Source organism: Muscardinus avellanarius, assembly GCF_963383645.1.
Source record: "Muscardinus avellanarius genome assembly, chromosome: 9".
NCBI classification, from domain to species: Eukaryota; Metazoa; Chordata; class Mammalia; order Rodentia; family Gliridae; genus Muscardinus; species Muscardinus avellanarius.
In genome coordinates, this window is record NC_137795.1 from 48,058,142 (window position 1) to 48,074,409 (window position 16,268).

The window sequence follows — 16,268 nt, forward strand, 5'->3', positions numbered from 1 at the left end:
AATTCTTCCCTATATTGTCAAGTTATTTTTGACAAGGTTTCCACGAACATTTGGTGGTAGAAATAATAATCTTTTAACTAAATATTGTTGAAAAATAATAATTACATGGAAAAGAATAAAATTGGACCCTTACCTAATCCCATATACAAATATTAACTCAAAATAGATAAAAGACCTAAATATAAATCTTAAGACTATAAACTTTTAGGAGAAAATTTGGGTCATAAAACCTCACAACATTGAAATTGGCAGTGATTTCTTGGATATGATTTCAATGGCACAGGCAACAGAAGAGTATACAAACTCCCTAAAAAATAAAAAAAAAATATTGTATATCCAAAGACAATGTAAACAGTTAAAAGTTACTAATAGAATGGGATAAAATATTTCCAAATGCTATATCTGAAGGTATATTAATATTCCAACTAGAAATCCTAAAAATTAACAACAATAAAGGCAAACAATACAACTTAGAGATAGGTAAAAGACTAACATAAATAATGAATCTCCACAGATAACCAATCTTAGTTGTCTGTTGGATGGAAAATCTTGTTTCTCTGGTTCTGGTGTGTGTTACCTATTTCTTCTTTGTAGTTAATCTCTTTGAGTATTTTCTCTAGCGCTGGTTTTGAAGACATAAATTCCTTCAGTTTCTGTTTGTCATGGAAGCTTCTTATTTCTCCATCTAATTTGATAGAAAGTTTTGCTGGGTAGGAAATTTTTGGCTGGAAGTTGTTTTCTTTCAGAGTTTGAAATATGTTACTCCAAGCCCTTCTGGCTCTCATGACTTGATTTGGGAAGTCTGGAGTGATTCTAATTGGTTTGCCTCTGAATGTCACTTGGCCCTTTGCTTTTGTTGCCTTTAAGATTCTCTGCTTGGCTTCCACATTGGTCATTTTGACAATTATGTGGCGTGGGGATCCTCTTCTCCGATCCTGTCTAAAGGGAGTTCTATACGTTTCCTGGATCTGTGTATCAACCTCTTGCTCTATGTTTGGAAAATTTTCTGCTATTACTTCCTTGAAGAGATTGTTGATCCCTTTGGTTTCACTTTCTTTTCCCTCCTCTATTCCAATTATTCTTAGGTTAGCTCTCTTAAAATGGGCCCATATTTCTTCGATTTCAGATTCCTGCTGTCGGTTATTTTTTTCTAGATTAGAAACTATGCGTTCATTTTTTGAATGATCATCTTCTAAGAACAAGATTCTGTTCTCCATGTGCTCTAATCGGTTGTTTGTGCTTTGAATTGAGGCCTTTACTTCATTAATTGTATCCTTTATCTCTTTTTGGCTCTCTCTGAGTTCTTTTCGAAGCACCTCTATTATTTCTACAGTTATTTTCCTGATTTGATCTTCTAGAAATCTCTGATTTTCTGTTTTATCGGGTTCTGATGTTGTGGGGTTGTGGGCATTCATTGCTCCAGTGTTATTCCTCTTTCCCATGATTTCGGAAGTTTGTGCCTTCTCTGGGTTCTTCCCTTGGGTCACTATGACTTCACTTAAGGTGTTCTGGATCTCGAGTCAGTAGTATCTCAGACCCCACTACTCCTTTACTGGGTTTTATCACAGAGTCTCCGGCCCAGAGAGTTGATAGAGGCTGCTTTAGACTGTGGGGGGGGGGGTGCCAGGTTGCACGTTCTCCTATGATGTGATATCTCTGCCACCACCACTCCCCCACTGGGTCAAGTCCCAGGGAGTACAGTACTGGGATTTCTCCTCTGTGGCCCGCAATTTGACTCACTGTTCTTGAGTTCGCAGATGTAGCTGTACTGGACTCAGTGAATTCGCTGCTGCTGCCGCCGGTGGCAATATGGCGCTGCTGCTACGCCCTCGGCCCTGAGGCTGGCATATTTCTTGGTTTTGAGTTCCACTCTGAATCCCTGCAGCGTGTGCTGAGCTCAGCCACTGGGAGCTTTAGATGCTCCCTGCACCGAGAAATCCCGCCTGGCTGTTCCGCAGTGGCTCACCTCGGCTTGCTGTAGCCATCTGGTGAACTCGCCGCTGCCGCCGGCAGTAAAGCGCTGCTTCCGCGTCCTCGGGCGTGAGGCCGGTGTATCTCCTCTGTGGCTCTGAGCTCTGTTCTCAGTCCGCTTTCTTTCTGGAGCCTGGTGATTTTTTTTGTTTCTCTGGTGATGGTGTTTTCTGGCTATGAAAGGCGCTGATTTTGTGGTACTGGAGATTAGTTGTTAGCGGAGCTCTTAAGCCCCGCTTTTCTCGGTCGCCATATTCCCGGAAGTCCTTAATATATGATAGTATTTTTAAAGACAGTCTATTTATTAAATAATTTCTTGATTTTTCCAAATTAAATGCAACTTCACAGTTGCCTTTATAACAAAATTCATAAGGCAAAATATTAACTATTCCATAATAATTTCTTGACTTCTCAAACAGTTTATCTAATTAAATGTGATGCTTGCTAGGACCTGGGAAATAAGAAATGGGAAACTTTTCAATGGGTATAAAGTTTTAGTTATGTAAGATGAGTAAATTCTAAACCAGATGTGGTGGTGCGCACCATGTAATCCCAATTACATAGGAGACTGCGACAGGAGGATCATAGGTTCCAGCCCAGCCTCAGCAACTTAGACCCTCTTTAAAAATAAAAAGTAAAATAGGGCTGGGGATATAGCTCAGAGGTAGAATACTCCTGGGTTCAATCCCCAGTACTGAAAAAAAAAGTTCTAAATATCTGCTGTACAACATATACCTACTATTAAGAATATCAGCCTAGGTGTCAACAGACAAGTAGATTACAAAATTATGGTAAATACACACAATGGAATTTTACTTAGCCATAAAAAAACACAATTATGTCATTTGCAGGAAAGTGGATGGAACTCAAAAATATTATGCTAAGTGAGGTTAGACAGTCACAGAAAGTGAAGGGTTATGTGTGGGAAACTGGTAAGCAAAAAGGATTTCAGATGACAATGACAGAGACACTAGTGGGATGACGGAGGGGCTAGGGAGGGAGATGGGAGGAGAAAGGGGAGAACTGATGAATTTAATTATTTGATTAAATAATTAAATAATCATTTGTTTATATATGAGGTTGTATCAATGTAAATATTATTATTTGTGGAGGAAGGGAGTAGGGAAGGACTTGGAGGAAAACCTACAGCAAATACTGTGTGCATGTATGTTTCTGTCGATCCGAACTTCACTAAGATGTCTAATTACAATATCCCATTAAAAAATAAAAAAGAATACCAGCCCGGTGTGGTGACCATGCTTGAAATCCCAGTACCTGGGAGGCTGAGACAGGAGGATCACAGGTTCATGGCCAGCCTCAGCAACTTAATGAGGCCATCCACAACGTAGTGAGACCCTGTTTCAAATTTTTAAAAAGAAGTAAAATATGTGTATATATATACATACATATATATATATGTATGTATGTATATTTATATGTATGTATATATATGTGTGTGTATATATGTATATATATACATACACATACACACATACATAATGTTGTGGTCCTGGTGTGGTGGCATATCCCCATAATCTCAACACATGGGAGGCATAGACAGGAGGATCGCAGGTTCAAGGCCAGCCTCGGCAACTTAGTGAGACCCTCAACAACTTAGGAAGTCTCTGTTTCAAAATAATAAAATAGGGCTGTAGCTGTAGCTCAGAGGTAAAATGTTCCTGAGTTCAATCCCCAATACCACACACACAAAATACAATCCTGTGCACTTTAAAATGTGTTGCAGGTAGATATCATACTAGGTAAATTTTGGAAAGTAATGTGTATGCTTAGTACATTGGCTGTGGAGATGGTATCATAGATGTATTTGTATGTTCAAACTTCAAACTTATCATACAAAATATATGAAATGTTTAAGTGTCATTTATACCTCAATAAAGCTATAGAAAGTTTTTATTGCTAGCTCTTTTTTTTTTTTTGGTGGTACTGGGGTTCCTGGAAGCCCTTCTACTTCTGGGCTACACTCCCAGACCTATTTTTACATTTTTATTTGGAAACAGGGTCTCCTAAGCCAGCGCGCGCGGCTGGCTTCGAACCTGCGCGATCCTCCTGTCTCAGCCTCCCAAGCGCGGGGATTACAAGAGTGCGCCACCACGCCCGGCTATTGCTAGCTCTTTAACTATCCAGATAATACTAACAGAATTCAAGTAGAAGTAGCTAACTTTCTTCCCCATAATGTTACTAAAACTTCTTTTTCTTTTTTAGATGCTGCTTAAAAATTTTATATCTATCAAAATCCTAGGTAGACATTTCCCTTTTATCTCTACTTAAAATGCATACAATAAAACCACTCTTTTTGTCCAAGCATAGACTAACATCTGTATTTGTGTATACCAAGTACGGTAGGTATATCTTAGTCATCCTATTGTCTATGTTCCTAAAACAATATGTTTACCATAGTGTGGGTTATAGGTAACATGGTGTATGTAAGAGAGATTTCTACCTAAAAATTTTGCTGGAAATATTTTTGGCATAATTTTGTCATCGGATTTTTGTCTTTTTTTCAGTGAATGAGCACTGGCTATTCCATGATGACTGTACAGTGGAAAGATTCTGTGACTCGCCTGATGGAGTCATGATCTGTGGCAGTCACGATGGACGAGAGGTGTATGCAGTGACCCACGACCTCACTCCCACCGAAGGCTGGATTATGCAATTCAAGGTGAACACATTATATCTCGATGACACAAATAACTATGTTAGCAATGTAACCAGTCAAAAATATCATAGAGCCGGGCGTGGTGGCGCACACTTGTAATCCCAGCGCTTGGGAGGCTGAGACAGGAGGATCGCACAGGTTCGACGCCAGCCTCAGCTACTGAGTGAGACTCTCAGATACTTAGTGAGACCCTGTTTCCAAATAAAACATAAAATAGATCTGGGAGTATAGCCCAGAGGTAGAAAAGCCCCTGGGTTCCACCCCCGGTACCACAGAAAAAAAAAACAATCATAGAGACAAAGATAATATTTTATTGACTTAATATATACCTGGAGGAATAAAATTTAATGTTAAGGTAACATACACCACATATATATATATATATATATATATATATATATATATATATATATATATTTTTTTTTTTTTTTTTTTGGTGGTGGTGGTACTGGGTTTCCTGGAAGCCCTTCTACCTCTGGGATACACTCCCATGGGCTACACTCCCAGACCTATTTTTTTTTACCTTTTTATGTGGAAACAGGCTGGCTCCAAACCAGCGCGATCCTCCTGTCTCTGCCTCCCAAGTGCGGGGGATTACAAGCGTGCACCACCACACCTGGCCCTTTATATTGTTTAATGATTAAAAGTTTTTTATTTCTTAACTATTTCAAGGTGAAATTTTTATAAGAGCAAATGTGTTTCCACTCAAGATTAAATAGTTAAGAAAAATATGGAAAATAAAGATAGAAGAATTTAGGCAAATTGTTTCTTTAAAAGGAGAAGTGTAATGGTTCTTTTTTCTTTCTTTCTTTTACAAGAACATTTGGATGTTTCTAGAGAAAGGGAATTATAGAACACAAAAGCATGATTAGGATTTATGCCAACATCAGTTCTGGCCAAAATTTTGGCCAAGCTTTTATGTCAGTTGATGTATTCTGTCTACTGAGATACCACTGTATTAGCAAAAAAAAAAAAAAAAAAAGTCACATTATGGTTATCTCCATCGACAAAGAGTGTTGTGCTTTGTTAGATGTAACTCCTATTATCCTTTATTGCATCTTACTTATAGTTGAAAATGATTTATTGAGAGTCATAAATTCTATGACAAAATAATAAAATAGGTAAAGCTGTTAGCAATCCTTCTTGGTCAAGTACTCTGCCAAATAGAAATGCCAGACCATCAACAAAACGATTTGTAAGAGTGGGCCCAGGCAGAAGGCAGTCAGCCAGCATGGCAGAAGCACAGGTTTCAGCTTCCTTCCAAACCCCTACACAATGTATTTGGCACTTTCTATAATTTGTTACCTTGGGCAGCATGTCCACCTCCCCTGTCCAAGAGCAGAACAAACAGTGAACTTGAACATTCAGGAAGGTGCACAGCAAGTGACCAGTGACTTTCCTCCAGCCTTAGAGCAGAAACATGTAACATAGTTTGTTTTTAACTTTCTGTAATATAATTTCAATGCCTTGATGATCTTAATTTTCTGCTTCTTAGATCTCTGTTGGATGCAAAGTGTCTGAGAAAATTGCCCAGAATCAAATTCATGTGCAGTATTCTACTGACTTCGGTGTGAGCTGGAATTACCTAGTCCCTCAGTGCTTACCTGCTGACCCAAAATGCTCTGGAAGTGTTTCTCAGCCATCTGTATTCTTTCCAACAAAAGGGTGGAAAAGGATCACCTACCCACTTCCCGAAAGCTTAGTAGGAAAGTAAGTAGAAAAATTAAAATAAACCCTGAATCCAAGCATCCAGAAGTTGATTAGGGACATTGTTGTCAAGTCTGAAATTACGTGTAATTACGGGTAAAGCGTTCTCCCTAGCTCGGGGGAGACTCCAATTGGTGACTTCCATGATGTGCTGATTCAGGAGATCTCAAGTTGTAATCTTCAGGCTTGAGAAATTGGTCCTCAGCAGGCTCTTCCATTTTCCACAACCCAGTGTCATCGAGTGGGAACAGAGCATTAGTGATGGCTTTGGAGCCAGGGGAAAAGGTGTATGTCAACTTACTGGCCTTACAGATGGTAATCCACCATGCACATGTGCTTTCTACAGCCATGATGCAAGTTGCCAATCCTAATTCATGCTATTTGCACAAATGCTAACTATTCATGCTATTTGTACAACTGTGGCTCAAAGGTTTGATTTTCGTCTTTTCAAAACATTATGTTCTGCACCTGCAGTGAAAAGTAATTACCAGAGCAGTGGCGAGCCAGGGAGATTAAACTAGGCTCTGGGAAGACTGTGGGGATGTTAATTTGAGGTGATTTCAAAAGATTCCCCTTCTTCTGTAAAATTAAGACAAGAGATACATTAAACAAAACAAGTGTAAAGTGTACCTCTTCTAAATTAATCATATAGTCCAGCAAGTGAAAAACCTTCTAATGAGATGATAATATATATATATATATATATATATATATCCAGAACATACAGAACATACAGGCCTTCTGAGTAAGATGTGTACACACAGCTTTTCCAGGGTCCTGTAGATACCACTCAACTATATGATCACTCACAGTTTTCTGGAATAAATCTGAAGAGCTTATTCCATTAACAGGCAAGGAATCTAAGTCAGGATGTTTTCAGCTGTGGGTAACAAAAGCTCAATTCAATATGGCTCAGTTAAAAAGGAACTTGATCCTATCTGTAATGAAAGAATCCCCCAAAAAAGTAGACTCTAGGGCTGGCTGCTTGGCAAGCCCAGCGGTGTCTTGGTGGGCACTGGTCTCTCTCATGCTCCTACTCTTTACTCTTCTGTCCACAGCATTGCTGTTGTGCTCAGCCCTGGGGTTGGTTTCACTACTGAGCACAGACTGCAGCCAAACAGTAAGGGAAGCAGAATGCTTCCTTGGCTGTGTCCAGGGAAAGAGAAAGAGAGTCGCCTTTCTTTCCAAGAGACCAGACAAGTACCTCCTTGTACCCCATTGCTACAAATTAGCCCATTCTGGAGCCACTCACTAGTTAGAGGATTTATAGTCTAATGGTTATGTCCTATGAATCATTTGGGGTGAATGGACGCTGGGGAACCACCACTACTCCCCCTCCCATTCTCTCTTTCCCCAACAAGGTCTAATTCACATCCAGTAAAATGCAGTCATCTGAATTATTCAGATCAGTGAGTTTTTACTATTGTGTAACCCATGTAACCACCCCATAAAATGAGATACAGAACCTTTCTATTGCCCCAGGAAGCTACTCCGCGCACTTTATACTCCTTATTCCAAAATCATGTGGCTTATTTTAATATAAGGCTAATGATGAGCCTTGGTTTTTTTGTATTTTTTTTTTACCCCAGAAGACAGAGAAAACAATGATGAAATTAAAAATATTGGGGAAATTGTTCTTTAATATAACCCTTTTGAATTCGTTTTCTAATTAGCTTAGTTACTCCGAGAGTATTGACTGTCTTCAGGGAATTCAGAAGTTGCTGTTTCCTGCCCGCCCCAGGGCTGTGTGTGTGCTGAGGCGGCTCTGTGAACGGCTTCACTCACCTTCTGGATAATTTCAGAAGTGTAATTAGTGAATCTAAATTGCCCTGAAAGTACTGAACTCCAGTTCATTTAAAAATTAATTTATGAAAGTTATAGATGTGTATTTTAGAATATTCTTATTGCTTGAACTAGAGATTCCACTGACTTTTTTCTCTGGTTTTGAAAGTTTGCTCAGCTATTATAAATTTTACCTGAAACTGGATGTATGGTTCCATTACTAAAATTAGAAAGATAATGGTGGTTAGAAAACATTTTTTACATAACATATTTTATCTAGCGAGAGCATCTTAAATGTTTTTTTCTCTTCAGTACTAAATACACATGCAGCAAAATGAACCTGAATAAAGTTAACTCTGATTTTTCACTCCTTTGCTTTTGTTTTGTCAATAGTCCAGTACGGTTTAGGTTCTATCAGAAATACTCAGATATGCAGTGGGCAATTGATAACTTCTACCTGGGCCCTGGATGTTTGGACAACTGCCGGGGTCATGGAGACTGCTTAAAGGAACAGTGCATCTGTGATCTGGGATACTCCGGGCCAAACTGCTTTCTGACTCACACTCTGAAGGTAAAAGCCCCTGGCAGAGCATTTATTTGCATTATAAACCATGCCTAGGAACCAATTTATGTGTAAGACTAATAATCTATCATAAGGTCCTTTGGCTCTGCCCTGTCCCAGTCCAGTAAATAAATGCTTTGAGTAGACCCTTAAAAAAATTATGGATTAGGTTTCTTATATACAAGTATATTAAGATCAAGTTCTGGTACAATTCACCTAATTCAGAAAATAAACTAAGCTGTATGGGTTAAAGACTAGTTTTTTTTTCTTTTGTTTTTCCTACTGGGGGTTGAACCCAGTATATCTTTTTGTTATTTATTTTTATTTTTTATTTTAAAACAGGGTCTCACTAGGTTGCTAAGATCTTGCTACATTGCTAAGGCTAGCCTGGAACATACTGTCCTCCTGTCTTAGCCTCCCAAGTACTGGGATGACAGGCATGTGCCACCACACTGGCTCAGTGCCTTCTAATTCTTTTTCTTGTCACCTTAAACAGAAAGCTCTAATTTTCAATGTCCTTCCCTAACCGTAGAAACATTGTAGGTTCACTCTGTGCTGGAAGTTGAAGGGCATTTAAGTAGGGGGGCACACCTCCAAGACAGTCCATTGGAAATATTAGGAAAATGTGAAAGTCTGCTTATGTTTTGTTGTTGTTGTTGTTTTTATTTTTTGTGGTACTGGAGATGGAATTCTGAGGCCTTCCATCTCTAGGCTATACTCCCAGACCTAATTTATATTTTTATTTGGAAACAGGGTCTCACTAAGTTGCTGAGAGCCTCACTAAGTAGCTGAGGCTGGCTTCGAACCTGCGTAATCCTCCTGTCTCAGCCTCCCAAGTACTGGGAGTACAAGTGTGCACCACCACGCCTGGCAAGTCTACTTATATTTTACTGGAAGCCTTTAAACAATTATTTTGTATTCATGTTTAATAATATAATAATAAAATAGTACTTTTTTACAATAGTACTTTTATATGTTATATAAATTAATACATATTTAAGAATACATACTTAAGTACTTTTTACAAATAGGAGTATTACTATAGTGGACTTTATAATTGTTTAATTTTTAATGTTTCCTCTAGACTTCAAATTCTAACTATTAAGCATTATTTAGGCAGTTTAAATGATATCAATAAATGATAGGAAAGAAAATTGAGGAGATTACCTTCTGGCTTTTTAAAATATCTTTGGAAGAGCAGTGACACCAACATTACTTGTTTTCAGTTCAGTTAACTCTGTATTGCCCATACTTATTATCTGAAATTGTTATTTATAACTATATCTCACTTTTTTCCCCAGACTTTCCTGAAGGAACGCTTTGACAGTGAAGAAATCAAGCCTGACTTATGGATGTCCTTAGAAGGTGGAAGTACCTGTACTGAGTGTGGAATTCTTGCTGAGAACACTGCGCTGTATTTTGGAGGCTCCACTGTAAGACAAGCTATCACTCAAGATCTGGATCTCAGAGGTGCAAAGTATGTCAAGATTTTATTTATTGCAACATAGCAACTTGGCCCCAAAGCAAGCAGACCTGTGTGGAAGAACTTATTATTCAGAATTCTTCTGATAGAGAATATGTGTTTGCATTTAGATTCCTGCAATACTGGGGACGAATTGGTAGTGAAAACAACATGACCTCTTGCCATCGGCCCCTCTGCCGGAAGGAAGGCGTGCTGCTGGACTACTCTACAGATGGAGGCATGTTTCAGGGAGAAAGCCAAGCCTTGGAGCAGATTCCCAAATTCCACCCAGCACCCCTTAGAGGCATCTCTGCAAAGCTTTGCTGACAGTGTGAACAATAAAAGTCACAAAGAAAAGCTATAGATATTGTTCACGTTACACGTTCCATACCTGTGACTTCTATATGTTAGGCAAAATCTACCCAAAAAAGGGATCAAGAAAGAATCACATTTATGTACATGATGTACATTCACAAACATATCAAATTCAATCACTAAGCCAAACATGAGAAGGAGAGAGGGGGGAAAATGGGGTGGGAATTGGCTAGGGGCTAATTGGGTCATGTATGCATGTATGCCTTCACCATCTTGTACTACATTAAGATGTACGAATACAGTGCACCAAAAAATAAAAAAGTAAACTCCAAGCTGAGTATGGTGGCACATGCCTGTAATCCCAGTACTTAGGAGGCCAAGATAGGAGGATTACAGGTATTAGGTCAGCCTCAGCAACTTAGTGAGGACCTGTTTCTAAACAAAACATAAAAAGGTGTGGAGTATAGCTCAGAGGTAGGGTGCCCTGGGTTCAATTCCCAGTACCAAAAGTATATATCTTTTTAAATAAAAATAAAATAAACTCCAAACTTTTTGAATAAAAAATGTGCTCGCTCGCTCCCTCCTCTCTCTCTCTCTCTCTCTCTCTCTCTCTCTCTCTTGAGAGAGAGATTGATTGCAGATAATATAATTATAAAATTTTATGATTTTCCAAGTAAAAGATAAGTTAGAAACATTTTGAAGCTTTTAATCTTTAGTATTAACAAAAATGCAATAGAGAATCTACAAAAAAACTTCATTAATTGTGATGAAGAATATTCTGAATCCATGAGTCAGTCGTAGAATACTTTAACAAAATTCTGTTTTATAATTTTGGAATACTTAAATAATGGGCCAGTATAACATTAAATCTTTAAAAATATGTTTTAGCAAACAAATATCATTCCTTATAGTTGCTGAAAGATAGATGAATGTAAAACACTTTAGCCTATTCAAAAGAGGTTTTCTCAAGTCATTTAAACATTTCATCTGCAGATTTACCAAACAATAAGAGAAAAACTTCATACTAGTCCAAATAATTACAGATTGCCTAGAATTTTAGAATAGCTGTGGTTTTTAAATACTAGAGGCTATTATCATAGGAACATGGGTGCATCTTATAATTTATGAGAAATAATGCTGATTATGAATCAAGAATTAAATTTTAAGAGCAGAAAATATATTATTTTTACTTGATACATTTGGCCCAGTATTTCTAAATGTCCTTCCTCAGATCATGAGTTGATGTTGAAACAATGCTTACAAGTAGTGAATACTTAAGTTAAAGTCAATAAAATTAGTATTCATTTCCCGATTGAAGATTACTTGAGAAAGCTTATAGTACTATAATGATGGTTATATATAATATACTGATGGTTATTATAGTAATATACTGATGGTTCATGGGTTGTTTTCGGAGTATGTTACTGTGTTGGTATATTCATTTTTCCAGGAATTACTTGGACTTTGCTCCATGAGATGGATTTCCAGAAATACATTTCTGTCCGGCACGACTACATACTTCTTCCCGAGGAGGCCCTCACTAACACGACTCGACTTCGCTGGTGGCAGCCTTTCGTGATCAGCAATGGAATCGTGGTCTCTGGGGTGGAGCGCGCTCAGTGGGCACTAGACAACATTTTGATTGGTGGGGCAGAAATCAACCCCAGTCAACTGGTAGACACATTTGATGATGGTAAGAACCAAGGCGTTGGATAGTTTTCTTCCCTGAAAGCGATTTGTCTTCAGATGAGTTACTACGTGAAAAACACTTAGCAGAGTACCTGGCACAAAGTTCTGCTCAAAAAATATTTGCTATTGTTGTACCCAGTGGTTATTAATCTTCAAAGCTTGCTGCTTGCTGGGTGTAGTGGTGCACCCCTGTAACCCTAGTACTTGAGAGGCTGAGACAGGAGGATTACAGGTTCCAGGTTAGTCTCAGCAACTTAGCGTACCTCTTAGCAATCTAGTAAGATCCTGTTTCAAAACAATAAAAATAAAAAGTCTGGGGGTGTAGCTATGAGGTAGAATGCCTCTGGGTTCGATTCCAGTAAAACACACACACACACACACACACAGCTAGAACAGAAATATATAGTTCAACAATAAAAGAATCAGTTCAAGAAAATAACACACCACATTGCTTCCAATTCCCCTTAACAGAAGGCACTTCTCATGAAGAAAACTGGAGTTTTTACCCTAATGCAGTGAGAACAGCAGGATTCTGCGGCAATCCATCCTTCCACCTCTACTGGCCAAATAAAAAGAAGGACAAGACTCACAACGCTCTGTCCTCCCGAGAGCTCATCATACAGCCTGGATACATGATGCAGTTTAAAGTAAGGGAAAGTGGCTTTTCAGAGCAGAATGCAGTGTGATATTTGGGGATGGGGGGAAGAATCTTTATTTGGACAACTAAAAAGTACTGATTGATTTCCTTCCTCAAAAGAGATTACTGTATCTGATGAATGAATGAAAGAGGTCATCTTTCACAAAGGCCTGTTCAAGTGTGATTAATATGGTATAGATAAAATCTCTAAGTATATTGGGACACAGCAAGAAATGTCACCATATTGTGACATATGTAATGTTGACTTCAAGTTCCCAAACCATATAAATAAAAAGCCCAAATAGTGCCTCTGCCTGCTTCTACCTCTCTAACTCCCCACCCCCTTCTCCTCTTTTTTTTTTTTTACTCTAAACCTGTATGTGCATCAAACCCTTTGCTTCTTCATCTATCTTTTTTCAGTAGATGTCTCATTTATCCTTTGTTTCTGACTTCACCAACCTGTGCTAATGCCTGGCTGGAACTTCCCAGACCCTCAAAGAACTAGAGGAGACTCTTGAATCTTTTTTTTTTTTTTTTTTCCGAATCTGGGGATGAAACCCAGGATCCAGGGGCATTCGACCTCCAAACTACACCCCTTGCCCTATTTTCTTTTTTTGAAGCAAGGTCTCACTAAGTTGCAGAGGGCCTCACTAAGTAAAGTAGATGAGGCTGTCCGTGAACCACAATCCTCCAGTCTCAGCCTCCCGAATGCTGGGATTACAAGTGTGTGCCACCATGTCCAGCTTTGAATCTTTTAAACTGCGCATTTTATTTGCATAGAAGGATAGAAGAGAAGGCATTACAGGCAATTAATAACCAATCAGAAAGAAAAGCAAAGCAATATCAATTGATGTCTCTCTAATGCAAAACATACTTCCATTAAAAATGCTTTATAGAAATGCCATTTATTGTGAGATCATTTTATTTTTCAATTCTTTTATTGGTGTGTTGTATTTATACATAATAATGGGGTAAAAAAAAACCTTGTGTGTGAGATCATTTTAAAAACATCAGTTATTCTAATGCCCTTATTTAAGAAGATATACCACAGGTATTGTAGCACACACCTATAACATCAGTACTTGGGAGGCTGAGAAAGGAGGATCACATGTTCAAAACCAACCTCAGCAACTTAGTGAAACTCTGTTTCAAATTTTTTATAAGAAGTGGAGGAGGACTAGGGGTGTATCTGGGGGGTAGAAATGCCCCTAGGTTCAATCCCCAATACCAAATAAATAAATTTAACAGTAAAAAGAGAGCTGGGCATGATGGCATACACTTGTAATCCCAGCATTTGGGAGGCTGAGACAGGAGGATTGGGGTTCACGGCCAGCCTCAGCTACATAGTGAGGCCCTTTGCAACTCAGTGAGACCCTGTTTCAAAATAAAGAATAAAAAGTAGGGTTCGAGGTTTAGCTTAGAGGTAGAATGACTCTGTATTTCATCCCCAATAACTCAAAAATAATAAAAAAGAAAGATACATTACAATGGTGATTAATAGTAAAACTCTTTATTAGCAGAAGTAAAAGTGTATTTGCTCCCCGTGGGATGTCTACTCTATCCAGCAGCTTCCGCCCACACCCCTTCCTTCCTCTTTTTTGGACCCACTTGACACTGCTGTCCTCACCCTCTCCAACTTAGAAAATACCTTTCTCCTTGACTTCGGAATTTTCTGCTGGTTCTTCTTTATTTGATACCTATTTTTATTTCCTTTTTTACTCTTCTTCCCTACGCCTCTAAGTGTCAGCATTTTTAGTGTGTCTCGGATTTCTTCTTTTTCCATAGATATTATCACGATTGGGAGTTTTATTCAATCCTCTAGCTTCACATATCATATCTTTGAGAGCAAATCTCAGGTCTGCATACCTAGCCTTGTGATGTCAGTGTCAGGTGGGAACGCACTTAGTGGACAAGTGACGTAATTGGAGCCAGATGGAAGTGGTAATAGGGCACTAACAAGGACTCAACTTTTTCTCAGAGCTGGGGATTGAGCATCTGGTAGCCAAGCTCCACCACTGGCCTGCATCCTCAGCTCAATATTCTTAATAGCATCTACACTTTTCTGCCTTTGCTCATTGGTACTTCAGCTAACATGTCTAACAGTGAACTTAATCTCTCCCTTCCCCATACCAGCTCCCCACTCTGATTTAGCTATTTCTATTGATGGCACTGTCGTTCACCTAGCAACTAGCTTGAAATATTAGTCTTTAATTTGTCACTTTTCACTTTCTGCATCTGATCAGTTCCTATGCCCTTTTCATTCTAATTCCCAGTGTTGTTGGCTTCCATGGTACCAAAAAATGGTACCCCTTTTTGCATTATTACCTCCTCCATTCTTGCTCTAATCAAGTCAATTAGCCACCAAGTACTTTTCCCACCCCAGCCTCTCCCTACACTCCTATCCGACTTTGACATCACAGTCAGATCGGCTTTGCAAAACACAGCTCTGAATTCATCATACACCTTCAATGACTCTCTGTCACTTGCCAAACTCAGATCAGACACTTGACAATGCAACTCATAATTTGCAGAACTCAGCTGGTCTTTCTAACCTTTTCCCCGTGTATTCCACCTACTCGCCACTTGGGTCCAAACATCCGGCATGCTGTGCCCTGCAGCCCTGTGTCTCTCACACCCTCTCACCAGTGTATCTTTCTCTTGTCTCTACTTCTAAGACTCTTCCTATTCAAGGAGCAGCTCACACGTACCCAATTTGACGAATTATCTTCTAAACCACTTAGTCAATTACAATCTCCCTTTCCTGTGAAACACTACAGCATTTTATTTATATCGTTTATGATTCCCACTACCATCATTGGAATATGCTTATTACTCTTCTTTTGAATTCAGAGTTGTTTTATTCATGAGTGTATTGCCTGTCATTTTTTTGCACTAACCTTCCCTAGTATCCGCACTGAAATTGGTCTTGTTGATTAAATAGATGATTTGGACTTAAATTTAAATCACCAAGTTTGTGTAGCATTTATGCATTATTAATGATTCAAATTCTTAGTTGCATATAATATGGAAAGCTTTTATCCATAGAGAGAGAAAGCTAAAAAAAAAAACCTGCTATTTTCAGTTCCTAATGGAAACTTTAAAGTACCATCAAGGATGTTAAGATATCAGTGAAAATTTTTGAACCAGTTATACTTTCAATTTCTTCCCATTAATTCTGCTAATGTAGCTGAATGTGGTGGTGCACACCTGTAATCCCTGCACTTTGGAGGCTGAGACAGGAGGATCACAAGTTTGAGGTTAGTTAGCATCAGCAACTTAGTGAGGCTGTCAACAACTTAGTAAGACCCTGTTTCAAACTAAAAAATGAAATAGGACTGAAGGTGTAGCTTGAAGGTAGAGTGCCCCTGGGTTTAAAGGAAAGAAGAAAAGGATAGAAGAATCTCCTAACACTACTTCCGTTTTAACAAATTACCTTACCCAAATTTATGTGATATGTTTTAATAAT

General features: G+C 38.6%; 1 protein-coding gene across 1 annotated transcript in view; it reads left to right on the plus strand.

Moving 5' to 3' along the window:
- RELN (reelin) overlaps nt 1-16,268 on the plus strand; it is a gene marked incomplete at both ends in the record, with an annotated part of 510,757 nt that overhangs the window by 474,767 nt on the left and 19,722 nt on the right. The window contains 7 exons of the mRNA XM_080701477.1: nt 4,497-4,651; nt 6,144-6,358; nt 8,531-8,708; nt 10,001-10,176; nt 10,293-10,399; nt 11,927-12,169; nt 12,637-12,812. Coding sequence (XP_080557603.1) covers nt 4,497-4,651; nt 6,144-6,358; nt 8,531-8,708; nt 10,001-10,176; nt 10,293-10,399; nt 11,927-12,169; nt 12,637-12,812 — 1,250 coding nt within the window. The remainder of the gene's footprint in view (nt 1-4,496; nt 4,652-6,143; nt 6,359-8,530; nt 8,709-10,000; nt 10,177-10,292; nt 10,400-11,926; nt 12,170-12,636; nt 12,813-16,268) is intronic.